At 42.4% G+C, this 24,040-nt stretch overlaps 1 protein-coding gene and 1 pseudogene across 2 annotated transcripts in view; both read left to right on the forward strand.

Annotated features, from left to right (window-relative positions):
* The window catches only part of LOC106577137 (kinesin-like protein KIF11-B), a 7,891-nt gene extending 935 nt beyond the window's left edge, over positions 1-6,956 (forward strand). Inside the window, exons 4-23 of the mRNA XM_014154900.2 lie at positions 1-53; positions 192-270; positions 360-545; positions 694-818; positions 930-1,020; positions 1,152-1,394; positions 1,493-1,588; positions 1,705-1,793; positions 1,916-2,003; positions 2,117-2,305; positions 2,434-2,641; positions 2,736-2,908; positions 3,041-3,166; positions 3,264-3,422; positions 3,979-4,118; positions 4,266-4,545; positions 4,760-4,976; positions 5,080-5,240; positions 5,439-5,543; positions 5,646-6,956. The exon at positions 1-53 is cut by the window's left edge and continues 45 nt beyond it. Coding sequence (XP_014010375.1) covers positions 1-53; positions 192-270; positions 360-545; positions 694-818; positions 930-1,020; positions 1,152-1,394; positions 1,493-1,588; positions 1,705-1,793; positions 1,916-2,003; positions 2,117-2,305; positions 2,434-2,641; positions 2,736-2,908; positions 3,041-3,166; positions 3,264-3,422; positions 3,979-4,118; positions 4,266-4,545; positions 4,760-4,976; positions 5,080-5,240; positions 5,439-5,543; positions 5,646-5,756 — 2,919 coding nt within the window. The 3' untranslated portion in view covers positions 5,757-6,956. The remainder of the gene's footprint in view (positions 54-191; positions 271-359; positions 546-693; positions 819-929; positions 1,021-1,151; positions 1,395-1,492; positions 1,589-1,704; positions 1,794-1,915; positions 2,004-2,116; positions 2,306-2,433; positions 2,642-2,735; positions 2,909-3,040; positions 3,167-3,263; positions 3,423-3,978; positions 4,119-4,265; positions 4,546-4,759; positions 4,977-5,079; positions 5,241-5,438; positions 5,544-5,645) is intronic.
* A 207-nt stretch (positions 6,957-7,163) lies between these two features.
* LOC106577149 (solute carrier family 22 member 15-like) lies at positions 7,164-18,839 on the forward strand (annotated as a pseudogene). The gene is made up of 11 exons (XR_014381367.1): positions 7,164-7,735; positions 13,609-13,752; positions 13,917-14,048; positions 14,352-14,516; positions 14,723-14,852; positions 15,030-15,254; positions 15,457-15,597; positions 15,773-15,857; positions 15,961-16,060; positions 16,246-16,317; positions 17,126-18,839. The product of XR_014381367.1 is annotated as a solute carrier family 22 member 15-like (transcript).
* The last annotated feature ends 5,201 nt before the right edge of the window (positions 18,840-24,040 follow it).

Here is a 24,040-nt window from a genome sequence, read left to right on the forward strand (position 1 = left end):
GTCTGCCCTATTTTGGATGAAGTGATAGGTGGATACAATTGTACAGTTTTTGCGTAAGTACTACCAAAGCAGGGATTAAGTGGCATAACCACAAGGTTACATTTAGCCATTTGAAGCTGACACCGGCTACTGAATGTGGTTGTCAGTTTTATACATGATTTTTGACTAAACGGTTTCTTTCTGTCATTTAGGTATGGCCAAACAGGAACAGGAAAGACTTTTACAATGGAAGGAGAAAGATCTCCAAATGAAGAATTTACATGGGAAGAGGTATAACATAACTTGTATCAGAGCTGTCAATTAACTTAAAAAAAGAAAAACATTTTATATATATTTTTGATTTGAATGTACTCTTTCAGGATCCTCTTGCAGGTATCATTCCCCGGACACTTCATCAGATATTTGAGAAGCTGTCTGAAAGTGGGACAGAGTTTTCTGTCAAGGTTTCCTTGCTGGAGATCTACAATGAAGAGTTGTTTGACCTGCTGAGCCCTTTTCCTGACGTCACTGAACGTCTTCAGTTGTTTGATGATCCACGTAACAAGGTACTAACCAGTCTATTATCTACGTACCTAATGGGTTGAATCACACGTCTGTCAACACGTCACTGCTGCCCCCCCAGGGTGATTTTCTTAATCTAATGGTCATATTAAAACCTGCTTTTGAAGGTTAAATATAATTTCTGTCCTTCAGAGGGGTGTTATCATCAAGGGCCTGGAAGAAATCACAGTACACAACAAAAATGAGGTTTACCAGATTTTGGAGCGTGGATCTGCCAAGAGGAAAACTGCCTCCACTCTCATGAATGCATATTCCAGGTAAACCTGCATGTCTGACCAAATAAACTTGTCTCATACTAAAGCACAGGGTGTAAATGTTTGAATTGTTGAGTGTTTGTTTGTATTTATCTGCCCCTTTTCATTTTTCAGCCGCTCTCACTCAGTGTTCTCCGTCACGATTCATATGAAGGAGATAACTGTTGATGGAGAGGAACTGGTCAAGATTGGGAAACTGAACTTGGTATGGTTAACTGGTATTGTCATGCATGCTCTACCAGTGACATACAAAGATGCATAGCACATTTGACCTGTATGTGCATCTGCTTGTGTTGCACATCAGGAATTCTAGCTAATGTGACCCTCACCTTGTAGGTTGACCTTGCTGGCAGTGAGAACATCGGCCGCTCCGGGGCTGTGGACAAGCGGGCGCGTGAAGCTGGCAACATCAACCAATCTCTGCTGACGCTGGGCAGGGTGATCACGGCACTCGTGGAGAAGAGGCCCCATGTGCCCTACAGGGAGTCCAAACTCACCCGCATCCTCCAGGACTCACTGGGAGGCCGCACTAAGACTTCCATCATTGCCACAGTTTCACCAGCCTCCATCAACTTGGAGGTGTGTTTGTCTGGCTTTGTTATTGTCTCTTGGCACCAATGTATAGATTGATACCTAATTTTATCAATACTCAACTTTTTGTTTCATGAAATCCCCAGGAAACTCTGAGCACACTGGATTATGCCAACAGGGCCAAGAACATCATGAACAAGCCTGAGGTGAACCAGAAGTTGACAAAGAGAACTCTTATCAAGGTATATAAGCACTGAACAAAACCTCTCAATTTGAGTATGCATGCTCTGTTTACTTTATGCATGTGTATTTTATTTGTGGTAAAAGATCTGGACTGAAATATTGAATTTCGTCATAGGAATACACAGAGGAAATTGAGCGTCTAAAACGGGATTTGGCTGCCACTCGTGACAAGAATGGAGTGTATCTGTCATCTGAGAACTATGAGTAAATGACCATTGTACAAAACACAAATGTTGTGTGTGTGAATCAAATGTTTATTTCTAAAGTCTGAATCCCTTCAAAAGGAGAAAGTATATAGGAGGTTAACATTTCATTTATCCCCTTAGGAGCATGGCAGCTGCGATATCTTCCCAAGAGGAGCATATAACTGAATACACAGAGAAGATTGCTGCAGTGGAGGAGGAACTGAAGAGCGTAAGCTTATTTCGAAAGTACTCTCATATTTTACTTCCTGTTTTTGGATGAGCAGCACCATGGTTACCGGCTCCACTTGACTCATCAAACATGTAACTGTCCCTCCTCCCCAGGTTACAGAGCTGTTTGAGAATCGCAAGGAGAAGCTGGACAAGTGCACCAATGACCTAGAGGAGAAGAACCAGAAGCTGCAGGAGACTCACAGGGACCTGCAGAAGACTAAGCAGAAGCTCATTGAGGAGGAGTTTATAGTGTCTGAGCTGGCCACCACCGAGGAGAAACTGTACACCACTGCAGACAAGGTTAGGGTGACATCATTACGACCAGTTAGGACAATGTATAAGGGCGTCTACTAAATTACACTTTTGAGAATGTACAGGATATTCAAATAACTGATTTAGTCTAAAGTTATGAGTTAATGTTTTCCCAGTTGCTGACAACTGTTGACGCAAGCACCAAAGATGTGTCTGGCCTGCATGCCAAGCTGGAGAGGAAGAAAAAGGTTGAGGAGCACAACTCTGAGATCCAGATGAGTTTCGCAGACTGCATGGATGCTATGTTCAGCCAGATGCAGAATTCTGTAGAAGACCAGCACAGCAAGCACCAGGGCATGCTGGAGTCCTACAAAACCTCAGTTGGTGAGCAGCTTGAAATGGTTCAGTACTTTGAGTGATGTGAGCGCATCATAGACTTTGATATCCAATTTAGTCTTTTACCACCCTTCTCCCTCAGATGGTCTTCTCACAGTCAACGACAAAGCTTTCATAGGAGCCATGGCTACTGTAGCCACGTCCTTCTGCAGCATCAAAGACCTGGTTGCTGATGGCATGACCAAGTGTCAGGCTAAGATGATGGAGCAGGAGACGCTGTGTGTGGAGGCTAAAAACAGTCTGCACCAGGTTTTGGTAAGGACAGAAATTAAACCGTCTATTGTCTTCTATCTCTGTTCTCATCTTTTCTTTTTTTTTTGGTGCACGAATCTGTATGAATAGAGAGGTGGGAGAGGTTTCATGATAAATGCAATCCTGGGTTAACAGGAGGAGCATAAGCTGGAGCTTGAGGAGGTCCTGGTGGCCCAGGTGTTGCCTGGTCTGAGTGCTATCATGGCCATGAACGACAGCCTGAGGAAGACACTTGAGACCCACCATGCCCTGGCAGCTAAGGTAAAGGAAGCTGGCTGAAATAATGCACAATACTGTTCTCAAAATACTTTTGAGTATACATGATGGACAACTTCGTGAATGCATTCCTTTTCCCCAGATGGAGTGCATAAAGGTGGAGACGGCGTCTTTCTTCAGTGGCCATGCCCAGGACCTGGCTACCCTGAGGGAGACTGCAACAGAAGGTCTCGGCACCCTAAAGACTGAGCACGACAAGCTGAAGGAACAGATCAGCAGAGCAGACAAGGAGCACCAGACGGTACGGCCTGGGATCTGCTTGGAGTTGTGTAGTCTAAAGCGGGGGTGTCAAACCGATGGCTTGTAGGCCATGGGAAAATATTGATATACTTTAAAATGACTAAAACGTAATTGAAACTGTCAAAATAATGGACCTACGTTCAGTTTCTTCACGGTGTCAAGTTTGCTAATCATCACAAATGAAACCTAGACAGCGAGGGAGCATGATATTACAAAAACAATGGACTATTGTTTTGGGCAAATGTTGACGGCAGTGTTTCAATGTGGCCCCTGGGACAAAATGTGTCTGATACCCCTGGTTTAAAGTATTCTCTTATCACTCTCTTACATATCTTGTTTTTTTCCAGATCATTGCAAAGTAATACTACACCTTGAAATGTACAATAGTGTTGCTCTTGCAGTGGTGTCTACTCTGCTTTGATGCCATGGAGCCAGTCCCTGTTCGTCATCCAACTGTTGATGAAAACCCCTGTCATTCTCACTATCAAGGCTGTATGGTCGACCAGTGTCGTTTTCTATCTGACCTTGTGACATCCCTTCTGTTTCTGATCGTACAGGGCATGACTCAGGTGATCCAGTGTCTGCAGAACCAGCTCAACCTCCTGGCCATGGAGACCCAGAATAACTATGCCGGCCTGATGAATGCCTCCGATGCCCTGCAGGTCCCTGTTCAGTCCCTTCAGCAGACCCTTCAAACGTAAGTGCAACTGGGCTGTCTTAACTGGGCCATTGACATGTCTAATGATTTCTGTCCATAGTGTGGGCTTTGTTCATTTGAATCCACATATTTTTCACCTGATATGTTTGCCAGGGCAGAGCCTCTAACTTTGCTGCCCTTCTCCAGGAGATGCAGTGTGTCTGAGAACCAGACCGCCACCCAAAAGGAGCGTCTAGAGTCCACCACTGCCAGCTTGATCTCTGCGGTCCAACAGACTGCCCAGGAGGCCAAGCGCACAGTGGACGAGTGCTCCGGCTACTGCAGCCACCTGCACAGCTCTCTGACCCAGCTGGGTGAGAAGAGTCTGCAGTGGTGTGCCTCTACCAAAGATGGCATTGACTCCCAGGCCCAGGTTCAGCTCACCCTGATCAGAGACCAAACTGCCTCCGCTCAGACCCTGCTAACGGTAAACTATACTCTCGGATAGATTGTTGTGTAGTTTTACCTCAAACGGGTACTTGTTGGTGTATGAAATGGAGCACTAATTATTTTTATTTTAGTGCTTGACAGTTTCTGGTTTTGCAAAATTGGTTAGCTTTGAAATCCCTGCGCAGCTTCTTACATGTCTGTAATCATTATGACTGAAATCCTGACCGGTGTTTCTCTGTGGTGTGATTCAGAGAGTGGAGCAGAGCTGTGAAGAGAGTGTCCAGGAGGTGAGTGGGCAGCTGAAGCAGCAGGGGATGGTGGAGGGTCTGGGGGCCATGAAGGAGCAGACGTCACTGGACCAGAACACCCTGGAACACCACCAGACGGAACTCAAGGCCCACTTGGAGGATGGCCTGGCCCGTGTCCACAGCTTCCTCAGCGAGGAGCTCCTACAGGATGTCCCAACTGGTGAGCCTGACACGGATGTAATGTTAATCTGGCTTTTTTCTTTTCTACATATTCTTTGTCCGAGTCACTGACCTGTTATGTTTCCTTCAATTTATTTTGGTAGGTACAACTCCTCGCAGGAGGGACTTTGTGTACCCACGTCTCCTGGCCAAGTCGAGGAGCAGAGCAGAACTGCTGGAGAACCTCCGCCACAAGCAGGAGGAGCTGCAGATGTCCCTGTTCCAGTGTGACGCAGTGGAGGAGGAGGAGAAACAGGTTGATCAGGTACACTTCGGAAAATTAGAGCCCAGTATTTCCTGGTTGGGTCATGTGGGTTTGGGGCTGTATGGCAGATCACATTGACATGATTACATGAAGTCAACTGTACAGACTATGAACTTTGACTGTTCAGCATGTATGACATGTAATGACAATGAAAAGGGTGACGTACAGAGTAGCTTTTATCTATGACTGTTCCCATAGGACTCGCTGGAGGATGAGGTGAGCGGCTATGACTACGTCACTGAGCCGCCTTACATAGACGAAAACCTCATGTGCTACGAGAAAGCAAGAGTGCCGTTCTTCAAGGTAAGATTACTTTGGTGTTTCTCTGTTTGGTTAAGTACTGTCATCTCCCAGTCCCAGCTACAGATGGCATTGTTTGAGTGTAATGTTTTTCTTTCCTTTCAGCAAAAGAAGACCGGCAAGAAGGAAAAATCTGTTAATCGTTCCAAGATGGCAGAAAATGATACTCAGGCAACGCCGGTCAGGTCAAAATTACCACTCAGGTGTCAGAACTAGTAGAACTTGACCGACCTTTACATTTCTTAACTATTTTGTTAATCTTTTACCTGGGTCGTCCCACCAATTAGGTGCCTTTTTTTTTTTTTTGAGTTGTGTAACTTGGTTGGAACTTTATTTCACAATTTTACCATTCTGTGAAAGAACACATTCAACTTAATTAAAACCCTTTTTCCAATCTCATCTTAAATTGTGCATGAATCCTGTTGTGACAGGGTGAATGGAACCTTATGTGCAAGAGTGAGTGGCAATTGAATGCAATTTTCAACATTTCTAGCCCGTCTATGGGTTTCACGGTTAATGTTAAGCTCCATCTGCTCCGTTTTCCACAAGAGTAGAACCAGCTCACCTGCTTTTACACCATGATTTGACCATTAGATGTTCAGTGTTTATTTAGAATCATTTTTTAGGCTGCAATATGGACCTGACCAAATTCCTATAGAAATGTGTTATAGGTCTGTCATTCAAAGTGAAAGCAAGTCAAAAGTGCTAGATCTATTCTATGCTCCCTGTTAAGTTTTGGTTTTGTACACCAGCTTCAAACTGAAAATGCTATATTTTTGGTTATTGAAATATTTCACAGTGGTTTAGATGGTACAATGATTCTCTACACATTGCTTGTTTTGTCGCAAACTAAGAATTTTAGCAACCAGGAAATGGCAGATTTCGGCATACTGCGCCTTTTATAAAGGAATAGTTTCACCATATTAAAACAAGTGGTTCACGTAACAGGCTTGACCTCAAAATTTGACTTTTTTATACCTTAATGTATAAGTAATCACATATTCAGAAATGACTTTCAAAGCAACAAATAGGGCTTTCTAAAGGTGGTAAACATGAGATGTTGGTTAAAATTCCTTTGCATACTTTGACATCTAGGGATATGTCAAAATGCTGATTATTGGCACTTTAGCAAGTCCTTATTCATATAAAATCTGCTGTGTTCTATATTAAAGACATTTCATTCTAAAATAACATGCTTCTAAAATTCAGGATTTGTGCACAATTTCTACTTAAAATATCAAAGGGATGTAAAGTTATTTTGTGGAACGACCCTTTTGTCATTTTAGTATTCTTTCTGTTCTCTTGGTGTAATGTTCTGCTTTTTATTTTGCTTTTATATAAAAAATTGACAAATGAATGAGCTAGAAAACTAAATGTTATGTTTTGTACATCAAACTATTAAACAGATATTTTTAATGTCGGCTTCCTCTGAAATGTACAACTTAAATGACCATTTAGTGGACTGCGCCACAAGTCTGTACTTAAATGCAATACTGGGAATTGTCATGAGCCTTTCTATAATGCAAATGAGTATGAGGTTCTGATTATTAGGGCTCAGTTTCATGGGCAGGATGATCTCTGGTTCTAGTAATGATGCAATCATTTGGATGAAAGGGGTTTTAGTTTATAGGATTGATTTCAGTTAAATGTACAAAAAGCTCAGTAACCTTGTTCAGTACTGACCATAGTGTGTATATACAGCTACTGACTTTCAGTTTGTGAATCCTAAACCCTGCCTCACTCCTACCAAGTCGCTCAAGGGGGTCCTCTGTTGGCACGACTTGCTAACTGGTTGAACACAGCACGTGTATAACCAAAGGTATTACAGTATGAAGAAAGGCAGAAACTGATTCTCCAATAGAAATCCCCGATAGCTGTATGGCGACTTTGGTTAGCTACGCTCATGCGCAGATAGGTCATTGGTTCAACCTTCGATTTTAAAGTTGTTTTGACAAATGAAAACGTGTCAGTTTGTCACTCACGAGGTTGGCGTGATAACATGTTCTGTTACGTATTGGCTCGAATCTAGGTTGTGCCTTTAGAGTTCGAGAAAATCAGAAAATAAGGAAGAATGTTTCACTTCTCATTGACTATTCTAAACACAAACACCGGCCAGGTCTGCTTCGTAAGCGTTCCCGGAAGTCTCAAGATGTTGCGCCTTTGGGTTTAGAAACTGGTATAACTACACCCAGATAGTAAGTCGGACATTTTCTGAGTTTCCTAGTTCCGACTAATATAGCTACGTTTTTCAGACAAATGTTCTTTGATTGGTCGAATTTGTTTAGCATCGTCTGTATAGGCGGAATTAGCATATTTTAGACAATGACGCTGTTCCTGGAGAGCTACCCTCCTGTACGTTTTCACTCCAACCCCAGTTGTAACTAACCTGATTTAGTTTATCAACCAGCTAATTATTAGAAGAATGTGTGTTAGATTAGGATTGGAATGAATATACAGAACGGTAGTTCTCCAGGAACAAGGTTGGAGAAACCTGTTTGAGACCATTCAATTTTGTCCTAAAGTTAAATCTCCAGCCACCCGCATGCGCTGTTTCGGTTCCCCAGTCTCCTTTAACAATCAGCTTTCCTAGATAAATGCGATAGCAATCCACGTCTGCGAATAGTTTGCCTAGTTCGGCCCTCCGTCGGATCATATCAGTAGCAGATGGTGTTGGTTCTTGTGTTGCTACAGGTTTGTTTTATGAACGTCCCTTGCTTTGGAGGACATACGTCGCATTGGATAAAAGCATCTGCTAAATGGCATATATTATTACTAGCTATGTATGTATTATAACATAATGCCACCCTAACCCTATATATGACGCCGCGCCGTCATATAGAACAAGCCACCCCAGCTAGCTAGTTTATTACCTTCACCTTGCTTTATAACTAGCTAGCTGTATTAGCTAGCAATCTTTATTTCCTTTGAACAATTTACATATACTAAGTAGGGAAAGCCAGATAGTAGTATATCCGTCGCTGCTAATGTTATTCTGCCAGAGATAATGAAATCACAGAAGCTTTGAATTATATTGTTGAATCTTAGCTAACTAGTTATCTCCAGTCATTTGCATAAGCATTAAAGCTACAGCAGTCTGCATTATTTCCCGCTGTTCAATGGCCATTTCAATTAATTATACTAATTCATTGTTGAAGAATATAAGTCTCTTATCCTACCATAGCCCAATATGTACTCCTAAGGAACCTACCATTACTCCTTATGGCCCAAGGACCTTACAGTGCCTTCAGAAAGTATTCACACCCATTTACATTTCTTGTGTTACAGCCTGAATTTAAAATTGACAATTTCTGTCACTGATCTACACACAATACCTCATAATGTAAAGTGGAATTTTGTTTGTAGAACATTTTATAAATGTATTTGCAAGAATAAAAAGCTGAAATGTCTTGAGTCAATATGTATTCAATCCCTTTATTATGGCAAGCCTAAATAAGTTCAGGAGTAAAACATGTGCTTAACAAATCACATAAATTGCACGGACTCATTCCGGGTCCAATAATAGTGGTTAACATGCTTTTTGAATAACTACCTCTCTGTACCCCACACATAAGGTCCCTCAATCGCATAGTGAATTTCAACCACAAAGACCAGGGAGGTTTTGCAATGCCTTGCAAAGAAAGGCACTGATTGGTAGAAAAAGAAAAAAAAAGCAGACTGAATATCTCTGAGCATGGTGAAGTTATTAATTAGGCTTAGGATGGTGTATTAATCATTGGTGGAAAAAGTATCCTTGTCATACTTGAGTAAAAGTAAAGATACCTTCATAGAATATGACTCAAGTAAAAGTGAAAGTCACCAAGTAAAATACTACTAAAAGTTAAAGTATTTGGTTCTAAATATACTTAAGTATCAGCTCCAGAGTGGCGCAGCGGTCTAAGGCACTGCATCAGTGCTAGATGCGTCACTACAGACCCAGGTTTGATCCTGGGCTGTATCACAACCGGCCTTGATTGGGAGTCCCATAGGGCGGCGCACAATTGGCCAAGCGTCGTCTGTTTTAGGGTTTGGCTGGGGTAGGCAGTCATTGTAAATAAGAATTTGTTCTTAACTGACTTGCCTAGTTAAATAAAGGTAAAATAAATACAAATGTTTACGTAATTGCTAAAATATACTCAAGTATTAAAAGTAAAAGTATAAATCATTTCAAATTCCTTATATTAAGCAAACCAGACTGCATAATTTTCTTGTTTAAAAAATATCTATTTACAGATAGCCAGGGGCACACTTCAAAACTCATACATAATTAACAAATTAATAATTTGTGTTTCGTGAGTCCACCAGATCGGAGGCAGTAGAGATGACCAGGGAATTTATCTTGATAAGCATTCAAAATGTAACAAGTATTTTTGGGAGTCAGGGAAAATGTATGTAGTAAGTACATTATTTTCTTTAGGAATGTATTGAAGTAAAAGTAGTCAAAAATATAAATACTAAAGTAAAGTACAGAAAACTAATTGAGTAGTGCTTTAAAGTATTTTTACTTAAGTACACTGCTCAAAAAAATAAAGGGAACACTTAAACAACACATCCTAGATCTGAATGAAAGAAATAATCTTATTAAATACTTTTTTCTTTACATAGTTGAATGTGCTGACAACAAAATCACACAAAAATAATCAATGGAAATCCAATTTATCAACCCATGGAGGTCTGGATTTGGAGTCACACTCAAAATTAAAGTGGAAAACCACACTACAGGCTGATCCAACTTTGATGTAATGTCCTTAAAACAAGTCAAAATGAGGCTCAGTAGTGTGTGTGGCCTCCATGTGCCTGTATGACCTCCCTACAACACCTGGGCATGCTCCTGATGAGGTGGCGGATGGTCTCCTGAGGGATCTCCTCCCAGACCTGGACTAAAGCATCCGCCAACTCCTGGACAGTCTGTGGTGCAACGTGGCGTTGGTGGATGGAGCGAGACATGATGTCCCAGATGTGCTCAATTGGATTCAGGTCTGGGGAACGGGCGGGCCAGTCCATAGCATCAATGCCTTCCTCTTGCAGGAACTGCTGACACACTCCAGCCACATGAGGTCTAGCATTGTCTTGCATTAGGAGGAACCCAGGGCCAACCGCACCAGCATATGGTCTCACAAGGGGTCTGAGGATCTCATCTCGGTACATAATGGCAGTCAGGCTACCTCTGGCGAGCACATGGAGGGCTGTGCGGCCCCCCAAAGAAATGCCACCCCACACCATGACTGACCCACTGCCAAACCGGTCATGCTGGAGGATGTTGCAGGCAGCAGAACGTTCTCCACGGCGTCTCCAGACTCTGTAATGTCTGTCACGTGCTCAGTGTGAACCTGCTTTCATCTGTGAAGAGCACAGGGCGCCAGTGGCGAATTTGCCAATCTTGGTGTTCTCTGGCAATGCCAAACGTCCTGCACGGTGTTGGGCTGTAAGCACAACCCCCACCTGTGAACGTCGGGCCCTCATACCACCCTCATGGAGTCTGTTTCTGACCATTTGAGCAGACACATACACATTTGTGGCCTGCTGGAGGTCATTTTGCAGGGCTCTGGCAGTGCTCCTCCTGCTCCTCCTTGCACAAAGGCGGAGGTAGCGGTCCTGCTGCTGGGTTGTTGCCCTCCTACGGCCTCCTCCACATCTCCTGATGTACTGGCCTGTCTCCTGGTAGCGTCTCCATGCTCTGGACACTACGCTGACAGACACAGCAAACCTTCTTGCCACAGCTCGCATTGATGTGCCATCCTGGATGAGCTGCACTACCTGAGCCACTTGTGTGGGTTGTAGACTCCGTCTCATGCTACCACTAGAGTGAAAGCACCGCCAGCATTCAAAAGTGACCAAAACATCAGCCAGGAAGCATAGGAACTGAGAAGTGGTCTTTGGTCTCCACCTGCAGAACCACTCCTTTATTGGGGGTGTCTTGCTTATTACCTATAATTTCCACCTGTTGTCTATTCCATTTGTACAACAGCATGTGAAATTTATTGTCAATCAGTGTTGCTTCCTAAGTGGACAGTTTGATTTCACAGAAGTGTGATTGACTTGGAGTTACATTGTGTTGTTTAAGTGTTCCCTTTATTTTTTTGAGCAGTATACTTTACACCACTTTACACAACAATATACCCAGTCACTGTAAAGATACAGGTGTCCTACCTAACTCAGTTGCCAGAGAGGAAGGAAACTGCTCAGGGATTTCACCATGAGCCCAATGGTGATTTTAAAACAGTTAAATAGTTTAATGGTTGTGATATGAGAGAACTGAGGATGGATCAACAACATTGTAGTTACTTCACAATACTAACCTACAAAGAAGGAAGCTTGTACAGAGTAAACAATATTCCAAAACATGAATCCTGTTTGCAGCAAGGCACTTTAGTAATGCTGCAAAAAAACGTGGCAAAGACATTAACTTTTTGTCCTGAATCCAACACAACATATCCCTGAGTACCACTCTTCATATTTTGGTTGTGCATGGTTGTGGCTGCATCATGTTATGGGTATTCTTGTCATCGGCAAGGTCTTGGGAGTTTTTGTTGGATAAAAATAAACGGAATACAGCTATACGCACATGCACAATCCTAGAGGAAAACCTGGTACAGTCTGCTTTCCAACAGACACTGGGAGATTAATTCACCTTTCAACAGGACAGTAACCTAAAACACAAGGCCAAATCTACACTGGAGTTGCTTACCAAGACGATACTGAATGTTCCCGAGGGGTCTAGTTACAGTTTTGACTTAAATCGTCTTGAAAATCTATGACAAGACTTGAAAATGGCTGTCTACCAATGATCAACAATTAACTTGACAGTACTTGAAGAATGTTTTATATAATAATGGGCAAATATTATACAATCCAAGTGTGTAAAGCTCTAAGAGACTTATCCCAAAAGACTCACAGCTGTAATCACCGCCAAAGGTGCTTCTACAAAGTATTGACTCGGGTGCGAATAGTTTTGTAAATTAGATTTCTATATTTCTTTTTACAATAAACTTGTACAAACTTCTAAAAACATGTTTTCGCTTTGATTATGCAGTATTGTGTGTAGATGGGTGAGAAAAAAATATAGTTTAATCAATTTTGAATTCAGGCTGTAACACAATAAAATGTGTAATAAGTCAAGGGGTATGAATACTTTCTAAAGGCACTGTATGTTATTTTCAGGTATACTGGCTCTGGCAGCCAAAACAGCAAAGTACTCCATCTAAACAAATCGATTCTCAATTGCGACAGAACCATAAAGCCCTTTACTTTCATATCCCATCCAAAATAATTTCACAAATGCAAAATACACACTTATTGTACACTGTTTCAACCGGCTTTATCAGTTACAGCCGACAGTAGTTTTCAGTGACAACATGTTTCTGGCGGCTTTATTCCGTTACACACAGGTGTTCGGAGCATTCTAGATGACTAATTAGCACAAGTGGTTCCTCTGTCTTCAGTCTGTCTTCTGTAAGCATGCACTGTAACATGGAGATATGGCCGCGTGGGAACACTAACTCTATAACCACTAACCCTATAACGGTGTGTATCAGTTTAACCGTATGTATTATAAAAAAAAATGATTTCTCGCTGATATGAAAGACAAGGTCTTTATGTTTCCAAAACCGTGCCGCAATTTATGCATGTCAATGTTCAGACCGAGCGTATGGGGCTCTTAACAAAACTCCCCTGTACAGAAGACGCCTTTGTCCAATGACTCTTATGTGTGATGTAATGGAATTGCGAGTCATGACTCATGATCAAGGGCTAATCCTATCAAAACCCAAGCTCTAAGGTTATAGTTTATGTTTTTGTTGTCATCTTAAGTGTTTGTAAACAAACTCAGTGTGCTGTGGATCTAAAATGTTTTTAAAACCACCATGCCAAACTCATAGACTGTCAGTCTGTTCAGAGGATTTGAGCCCATCCCTTAGCTAACCCCACAAAGTGGCAGCTCAAGCTGTTGAATTGCTGAATATGTGAAAAGTAAATGCAAGCACCAGATAACTAAATACCAGTGATGGATAGATCATTTGGCTAGCTAGGCCGGTATTACTTGCTTGACACTAAGCTTGGTTTTGATTTCCAGGTGTGTATGGCATGCCAGTGTATGCTCATTGTTCGTGTTGGAGCTGTACCAGAATACCACATTGAACAAGGTGACCACACCAACCATGAGGAGCTCATCAAACACGTTACATTTACAGAGGACGTCAACTCTATCGTGACGGAGGTGAGAGAGGCCACTGTTCATGATTCAATGGCAGCAAAACTGTGCTGTGGTTGAGAATATAGTCTCATTCACGCTTGTATGGAATTGAACATATTTCCAAATAATCTAGACGCTGGAAAATATATGAATGATATCTTCCAGTCTCTGTCCTTCCTTTCTCTTAGTGGTTCCTTAAAAACCAACAGGCTTACAAGGTCACTTTGGCAGGCTCTCTGTTCTTCGCTGGGGTCTTGGTTGGTAATGTTTGTTTGGACCCCTCTCTGACAAGATTGGAAGGAAACCAGTCTTCCTGACAGGTGAGGAGAATGAAGCTCACAACTTTTCATATTATGATCATAATCCATATCCTATGAAGTAGTTTACAGGCTAATATGATGTAGTCTGCTTTTCAGCCCAGCTAATAGTAGTGTCACTGGTAAAAATCTCAGAGATATGGTTAGGCCTCATCATTCATCATTTAAAAAAACAACAACTATTGGCCGTAGACTGCTAGTGCATTGATAATATGCTCTTCTACAGACTTTCTGTTTGATTGACCCACTGTTTTGATCTCGCTGTTTCTCTCTCTCTGCTTCTCTCTCGGCCTCTCTCTCTCCCAGCTCTGTTCTTCGATGTCTTGTTTGGTTATGCCACAGCCTTTGCTCCCAGCTATGAGGCGTTTGCGTTCTCCTGCCTGCTAATGGGTCAAATGAAGGGGGGAATGTCCCTCGTCTGTTTCGTGCTTACCCAGGAATATGTGGGCAAGGCCTACTGGGCCATTACAGGTACAAATAATCATCATGACACTGACAGATGTTTGTCAGACACAGCTACAGTAACTGAGGAGGGTGGGACTAGGATTCGACAAAGGGTCAATTGTAGTCAAGAAGAGTCAGTCGGAACAAAGTGAAATAAGATGGTGGTCTGGCACTATTGGAAAGTGTTTTGTCCCGACTATTTCAATTTAGTTTTTGGTGTTTGTGTTTTTCAGGGACCTTGACTAATATGACCTTTGCTGTGGGCATCGCCCTGTTTGGAGCACTGGGCTACTATGTCAGACCTTGGCGTAACTTGGCAACAGCAGCTAATTCTCCTGGCGTCCTGTTTTTTCTTCTTTGTGTGTAAGTCACTGTTAGGATGATTATTCTAATAAATCAATGGCATTAAAGGCTTGACTGACACCTTTCCCAATACATTTGGCCCCATATGTGAGACTGCAGTTTGCTGATGGAACAAATGGCAAGATGCCCTTTTCGTCACCTGTCTTTGTCTTGTTCCTGTTGTTCGGGCTGAGGCAGGACTCTCCCGGAGTCTCCCCGCTGGCTGTATTCCCGTGGTTACACGGAGCAGGTGGAGGAGGTTCTGCAGTACATGGCCGTGCGGAATGAGAACGACAACGCCACAGCCAAAGTGATGCTCCGCAGGTGTCCTGGCTTCGTCAAGACGTAACCAGGGCAACGATGGCCCTGGTCTCGTCACCCACCTAGTGCTCCGCTGGAGGACCGTGGTGTCATGTATGTCTGGTGAGCATACAGACCATAACCTGAACCACTGGGAAACCACAAAGGGACTTGCTTTTTGCCATGTCATTAACAGCGCATGGACAGTGTCAACAGCTCAAGATGATGCTTTTCGGTTCAGTATAGATTGTTTTAAAGACCTTTCACCCCGAAGACGGTAAACATGAATGACCTTAGATTGACACTGTCTCTGGATGTGCTCTAGGTATTCCTGCAGCCTGGTGTACTGTGGGCTGACCATGAACGCCAGTGAGGACGATGGGAACTGCTACTTCAGTGTTGCCATGTATGGATTGGTGGAACTCCCGGCCTACCCTCTCTGTATCTATTTCATGAACAAGCAGTGGTAAGATTCTCACCACCTGTCATGATATCCTATGAATTGAAGTGTGTCAGTGGTGCACTGAATAAATGTCTTGTTTTGTGGTTAAAAATAAAAGAAGTTTAATTTTAATAGATTCACAAGACTGTTATTCTCATCACACCTGTGCTAGACAGTTAGAATGTATGCTTGTTTTTAGGGCTGGGAGAAGGAAAACATGGCTAGCTTTCTGGGGTTAGCTGGCTTGTCATGTCTATGCACCATGTTTCTCCCAGTAAATGCTGGTAAGGGCATCCCATCTACAGTCTATGACAGAATATATTATATACATTTTTATTCATAATGTTTTTTTTTTTAAAGCTTTGTTACCCTGTCTTTATTATTTAGGGACTGTGTTCAATGCTACCTCTTTAGCTGTGTTAGGAAAGCTGTTGGTCAGTGCGTCAGTGTACGTCTACACTACTGAACTGTAACCCACTGTTATAAGGTGAGTGCAGTGCAGACAGAGCCCACTAACAGATCCCACAAAAGTACAGTAGAGGGCGCTGTTCTTCAATTCTGGCTTCAATGAGCTTCAGCATTTCAATTTAAGTTCTCACAATGCAATATGTTTTTGTACAGTATGTTGAAGAGGTGTTTAAGAAAACGTTCTGTGCTTTTTCTTGATGTCAGGAACGCTGGTCTTGGGGTCTGCTCAATGTCCTGCAGAGTCGGAGGGATCCTGGCCCCTTCGTGCCCTCAACGGTACGTCGGCAGAATATAATTAATATGATGATGGACAAAGAAAGCATCAGGATTGTAGTTTATCAAGTACAAGGACCACTTTGGGCTTTCTGTAAGTGTTCAAATTGTGGTAAATAGAAGTTTTGTTTTGCCTTCTGTCAGATTGTATGGTATTCACTTGAGCCCCTGAAGCTCGTGCTGCTCTTGGTTTGCGGGCAGTAGATAGCCTAGCGGTTAAGAGCGTAGGGACAGTAACCGAAAGGTCTCCGGTTCGAATCCCCGAACCATATTGGTTTAGTTACGCCCTAGCCTCGGACGCCGGGCTTCTCACGTAGTTTGAAGACCTGGGGAAGTTCTCCTCAGGAAGAAGATAAAAAGGGGTGGAGTATGGCAGGGCTTGCCACTTATCAAAACCAATCACATATTTTGTATCGGTGGAGCTCCGAACAGGGTTTGTGTTTCTGAAATGTTTTCTGATTTTCAACAGGCTAGTAAGCATAAGATACAAAACTAATGTCGCAAAGACTACAAAAACGTTGTCTGACACGGTAGGAGAAGAGACACAGACAAAATCAAGAGAAAAACAAAGACGAAAAAAAAGGAAATGCCTCTCCTGAGGGGAAATGTAATTTCTACTCAGAGCCAATCAAATACAAGCGCTGAAAACAATACTGAAGTTCTCCAGAATTCCAATAGTCGAGACGGGACGAGAAGGATGGTCATGCATGACTAGTTACGCCCTATCCAAATGTACATTTACAATGCTCTTAAAAAGGACAATGCTTAACATTCTGTATCTTGGGGGGTTGGTTTGTGTTCCCTTTTACAGATACTTTTGTTTGAAGAGGACGAATTGAAAACGAGCCACAAACTAAATCAGTGTCTGACTATGAACGAGAGAACAATCTGACGAGAGGGACTATCGAAGCCTGTTCACACACGAGTGCTTTCTCGCAGCATATCAAATGTCCTCTTGTTTCCATGGTGAAGCAAGGACAGGGCTAGCTACATGCCGTGATGGATGGTGGACTATTTTACAGGGAACAGCACACCTTTACAATGTTTTCATGTTATTTTGTTTCTGTGTGGGGGTTGTGTGATACGTTTTGTACTGTACAGTGAAATGTGAAGTGCCTTCTAAAATCGCTGTTTAGCAACAGTGAATATATCATGTCAAATAGGATTATAAAGCAACAATGAATCATGTGATATCAAATGGAAGAGAATTACAATTACTGTCATAGGTTCTCCGTTTCTAACTATTTGAAGCCTGTTGTTTAAATGGTTTGTTTCATGATGTTGGGCGATTAGGCCTGGCTCGCAGTCAGAGTTTCAATTCATCCCAAAGGTGTTCGATGAGGTTGAGGTCAGGGCTCTGTGCAGGTCAGTCAAGTTCTTCCACACCGATCTCGACAAACCATTTCAGTATGGACCTCGCTTTGTGCGCAGGGGGCATTGTCATGCTGGAGCAGGAAAGGGCCTTCCCCAAACTGTTGCCACAAAGTTGGAAGCACAGAATCGTCTAGAATGTGATTGTATGCTGTAGCTGCTGCTATTTGCATTGAGAATATGTAGTAAGTGTGTATATATATTTTCACACAGGCAGCCCAATTCTGGTCTTTTGACCAATCACATCAGATCTTTTTCAGAGCTTATCTGATTGGTCAAAATACCAATTAGCAGGAAAAAAGATTGGAATTGGGCTGCCTGTCTAAACACAGCGAAAATGTGAATGGTTTGTGCAGTATTCTAATTTGTACAGTATTCTAGTACCCCCCACCCCCCACAGGTCATTGGTTTACGTTGTGTTCCAAGGTGATGCCAGAGCTATAATTGTGATTGTTAACATGACAGCAAGTAGTACTGTGGTGTGTAATACAGGTAACTGCCAAAATATAGGGAACACCAACATAAAGTGTCTTCATGGGACATGGGCCACCAAGATCCAGAACATCTTCAATACACCAGTACAAGTGTCTGGAACTCAATTGGAGGGATGCGACATCATTCTTACATGAGAAATTCTATCATTTAGTGGATTGTTAATGATGGTGGAAAACGCTGTCACAGGCACCGCTCCAGAAACTCCCATAAGTGTTCAATTAGGATTACATATGGTTTACATCATTTTCATGCTCATCTGACCACTCGCGCCCTGTGGATGGGGTCATTGCCATCCTATTGGGGCCTAGCCATGGTAGCCAAAATAATGGCCTGCCCAGCGTTTATACACAGTACATGACCCTAAGCATGAGCGGATGTTAATTGGTTAAGTAACTCAGGAACCACACCTGTGTGGAAGCACCTGCTTTCAATATACTTTGTATTCTTCATTTACTCGTGTTTCCATTCATTTGGAAGTTACCTATATATTAATGAGAATGACTTGAACATGATCATAAATTACACAAACCTGCACAATGTTTATGCCCTTCAAAATTACGTGATGAAATTCCTCTTCTATTAAAGCAAAATGTGTTACACTGTAACAGGGTGTATTGTAATGTTAATGGTCACTGTAATGTATTATTTTTTTATTTTATGGGGGGGGGGGGGGGGGCATTGTAATGTTTTATAGCTATATAAATTATGTTGAATAAAAGTGATATATTGATACCAGAGGGCGCTCTAGTAACAGTCACTGCTATTGTCAGGGGTTTGTGCCACCATTGACGCAGACAAGAGAGGCCCAGTTCAACCATATCGCCCAGAAGCTGTCTCATCAAAGACTGAGAAGTAACCGCGTAATGTTTTTCCCCATCATTTATAATTATGCCTTATGGCAGAGTTGGCTCATACCACCGGTTCAACAAGTAGTTGGAGCGAGTTGAAGAGTTGAGACTGTAATCATTGTTTTCATTATATACCTCTGACACTGTGCTTCCCAGCACAGAAATCCCCTTTTGAAGTAAATAAACAGTCTTCAACAAAAGTTTGTTGAAAATGTCTTGAATATACTGTATATAGAATGATTGTAAATGATGTGAGGTCAGCTTAATATCAAGCTCACAACCACAAAGGTTGGATTCACTTCAATTTTAAGAGTGTATATCCTAATGCAAGCTCAAGTGCTTATTCTACTTACATAAAGTAACTCTTGTGGTCTGCTTCCATCATTATTTTATGATTGAGCTTGAGCTTACTGCCCACCACTGATTTGGGGTCATGGAATTGCTGCACCTCACACTGAACAGCATATTGTGTGACAAATAGATTTGTCACACAATTGCTCTTGCTGCAGCATATTTTGTGAATGGGTGAAAGAACGCAAAGCAGAGAGGTAGATAGCGCACACAACGTGGCTGGGTGAGGTTACTTCCATTCCCTGTCTAATTAGAAGCCAATTTAAAGGCCTGTCAGATGATTCAGCTGAATGGTTGTATAAACTAAATAACAAACAAGAAAGTATGAAGCCTCAAGGTGATTTCATTATTCAAACTGGCACTGGAGACTGGGTAAACACACAAAATATTGTTCACACACTTGCCCACATACACACTCAAATAAAAAGTTAAGGAACTGGTCAGATAACTAACCCAACCCCCAATTCGTCACTTAACACTCAGAAAGAAGCATTTTCCAACAGCTCAAATACTGTATCCTGATATTCATAGTTCCAGTGCATTCGGAAAGTATTCAGACCCCTTGACTTTTTCCACATTTTGTTACATTACAGCCTTATTCTAAAATGTATTAAAACGTATTTTTCCCTCATCAATCAACACACAATACCCCATAACAACAAAGCAAAAACAGGTTTTTAGAAAGTTTTGCAAATGTATTAAAAATAGAAAACTGAAATATCACATTTACATAAGTATTCAGACCAATTACTCAGTACTTTGTTGAAGCACCTTTGGCAGCGATTACAGACTCGAGTCTTCTTGGGTATGACGCTACAAGCCTGGAACACCTGTATTTGTGGAGGTTCTCCCATTCTTCTTAGCAGATCTTCTCAAGTTCTGTCAGGTTGGATGGGGAGCGTCACCACACAGCTATTTTCGGGTCTCTTCAGAGATGTTAGATCGGGGTCAAATGGCTGGCTGGGCACTCAAGGACATTCACAGACTTGTCCCGAAGCCACTCCTGCGTTGTCTTGGCTGTATGCTTAGGGTCGTTGTCCTGTTGGAAGGTGAACCTTGGCCCCAGTCTGAGGTCCTGAGAGCTCTGGAGCAGGTTTTCATCAAGGATCTCTCTGTGCTTTGCTCCGTTCATCTTTGCCTCGATCCTGACTAGTCTCCCAGTCCCTGCCGCTGAAAAACATCCCCACAGCATGATGCTGCCACCACCATGCTTCACCGTATGTATGGTGCCAGGTTTCCTCTGGATGTGAAGCTTGGCTTTCAGGCCAAAGAGTTCAATCTTGGTTTCATCAGACCAGAGAATATTGTTTCTGAGAGTCTGAGAGTCCTTTACAGTGAGGGAAAAAAGTATTGGTCTTGGCCATGGTGGAGAGTTTGGAATCTGATTGATTGATTGCTCCTGTGGACAGGTGTCTTTTATACAGGTAACAAGCTGAGATTAGGAGCACTCCCTTTAAGAGTGTGCTCCTAGTCTCAGCTCTTTACCTTTATAAAAGACACTTGGGAGCCAGAAATCTTTTTTACTTATTTCCCTCATTATAATGCATATCATTTTATAACATTTTTGATATGCGTTTTTCTGGATTTTTTTGTTGTTATTCTTTCACTGTTCAAATAAACCTACCATTAAAATTATAGACTGATCATTTCTTTGTCAGTGGGCAAACGTACAAAATCAGCAGTGGATCAAATACTTTTTTCCCTCACTGTAGGTGCCTTTTGGCAAACTCCAAGCGGGCTGTCATGTGCCTTTTACTGAGGAGTGGGTTCCGTCTGGCCACTCTATCATAAAGGCCTGATTGGTGGAGTGCTGCAGAGATGGTTGTCATTCTGGAATGTTCTCCCATCTCCACAGAGGAACTCTGGAGTTCTGAATACTTACGTGAATAAGGTATTTCTGTTTCTTATTTTTTGCTACATTTGAAAAAATGTCTAAAAACCTGTTTTCGCTTTGTCGTTATGGAGTATTAGAATAAGGCTGTAATGTAACAGTCAAGGGGTCTGAATACTGCCTCCAGTCATCTCCATTATGTTGATGAGGCATAAGGAGGGTAATGGGAGTGTGGTTATGGGTTTGAGTGGGTGTGGGAGCACTGAGCTTGTGGCCAGGTGAGTAATGTCAACACTGACCCACTGCTGAACTTTCCAGGAACAACGCTGTCAGCTCTCTAGAGAGAGTGTGTGTGGGGGTGGGAGTGCAGGGGTTGGAGTGTGTGTGTGTTCTTGAGAGCATGCAGGAGAGCGTGTATTTGTGCTTGTGGTAGCCTATTGTGTGGGTTTCTAACAGTAAATGTGCTTTCACTAGTCCCTATTTATGTGTTTATTTAAGCAATCTGGCACGCAGGGGTGTGGTATATGGCCAATATACCACGGCTAAGGGCTGTTCTTAGCCACGACGCAACGCAGAGTGCTTGGATACAGTCCTTAGCCGTGGTATATTGGCCATATACCACAAACCCCCAAGGTGCCTTATTGCTATTATAAACTGGTTATCAACGTAATTAGAGCAGTTCAAATAAATGTTTTGTCATACCCGTCGTATACGGTCTGATATACCACGGGTGTCAGCCAATCAGAATTCAGGGTTCGAACCACCCAGATTATAATAAAGATTTTATCACAGTGTTACATTTTTGATTAATGTTAATAATCTTTTACCCACAAAATTATCCAAGTAAAATGCTAATAGTAGCACACTGATTTTTTTGTGTGCTTTAGGGTCAACTCAAGAACGATCTAACACCCAGTATAAGCCAGTATAGTATTTTCTGCTGGTTCCTTGCTATCTTTTCTCAGACAATAAGTTAAAGGGCAAATAAATAATTCTGAAGAACTTCAGAGAGGAGGCAAATCATTACCAGTAGATTCCCCTTCTTTTGTCTAACATGGGTATAACAACTCTGACTCTGAATTGTTGTGATTGTCAGTGAGCTCGTGTCAGAAGTGGACATTTTGAAGGATTTGTGGTGGCTAAACAAACAGTTCCTCTCCACAGTGAGAGGATGGGCCATAAACCCAGCAGTCTAACAGGGAACAATGCAGGGTCACTGCTCTCCACAGCCATCGTTCCTGCCAACCGTTTTCAACCTACAACCACCTAGGGGGACAGACGACAAGTGGGGTTGAGCACTACCAGAGGGGACGAGTTTAACCCTCCTGTGGTGTTCGTTTCATGTTAATTAATTCTGTGTTCCCGGTCCAAAATGACCGGCCCATTGTAAATCCATAATAATACATATATTATCACCTAATGTTGTGTTAGATCTTTTTATCAACTCAAGTTCTTGTGAACATTTGCTATTTATGGCTTGTAGGCCTCATTGACCTGAGCTCATACAACTCGTTTTTGAGTAAAAAAAATAAAGCATAATATATGGATTATTTTGACTATAACAAATACTCAGATGAAACATATTGTGCTATTTATCACAGACTACTTTGTGTCAAAGTTTAACAAGGACTCTCTCCTCCTCACCAGTGTCATGATCAAAGATATGATCAAGAGCCTCACATACAGTATATCGTTTGGTCATTGTGCTGCCACAGAATGAATTGTGAGGAAGGCCTCAAAAAAGCTTTATATACCAGAGCTGTGAGAACAGTTCTATATATTATTGAAACAATGTTGCAATTGTTTGTGAGAATGCCAACAGGTGTGGAACCCGTGGGGGAAAGATTATACTGGGGAAAGGTTCCGTGGGGGTTGCCATGGAAGCCAAGAAGGGAGTGAGGTGTGTGTGTGGGCTCAAACACACATGCATGTAGGGGTCTGGGAGAGGAAGTATGTCCATCTGATGAATGGGAATGTGCCTGACCTCAATTTTATACAGTAATTGTAGTCTCACCCATTCATTTCTAATGACCGGTCAAGTTTTGACCGGGAACACCACAGGTGTACAAAAGTTAAATAAAACACCCAAAATGTAATAAAAATCATCAAAATGTATTTTGTGTGTTCAGATGCCCTGTGTGGACAAAGTCATGGAACCTTATGGCAATCAGATTAAATGAACTACATTTTTCAGAAAGAAACCTTGTATATCGGTCCAATTCGATCAGAACACAGCAGGAGGTTTAAGTTACATTTTTAATTTATCAGAGAGTTCTGCATACAGATACACACCTGCTACACTCTAGACGTGTGTGTGTGTGATTGTATATTGTATGTGCGCCTCCAGGTGTATTCTTTTCTTAGAATGAACATAAATTATTATCCCCAAATCCCTGAATATTTTCTCTGTCTTTATTATATTGTAATCTGCAACTGTAACCGTTCTATCCCTACTCCTTGCTGCTGCAGCACAGTGGGTGTGAGCAGTGAACGGGCGTGTAGGTAGGGCTGGGCCAGGCTGAAGCAGTTCAAATATTGAGCCATAACTCAGCTACTGCCACTCCACTGTGCTCCCCTCCACTGGGCTCTGTGTGAACTCCTGCACGCTGGATGACCTGATGTTATCTGCCGCTTTCACACTCGCTGCGGCTTCTGGTTGTAATTACATTGTGTATAAAGCCTCCTGCCGGTGAGTCTCTCAGAGACTGAGGCCTTTCCACTCTTTGAGAAAGAGAGGGAGGAACAGAGGGAGGGAGATGTGCAGGTGGGGGTTAGAGAGGGAGGAAGGGCTTGGGGAACTTTCCACAGATGGAGATAGCAAGGATGAGAG

The sequence above is a fragment of the Salmo salar genome, chromosome 18 (assembly GCF_965601325.2).
Source record: "Salmo salar chromosome 18, fSalSal1, whole genome shotgun sequence".
Classification (NCBI taxonomy): Eukaryota; Metazoa; Chordata; class Actinopteri; order Salmoniformes; family Salmonidae; genus Salmo; species Salmo salar.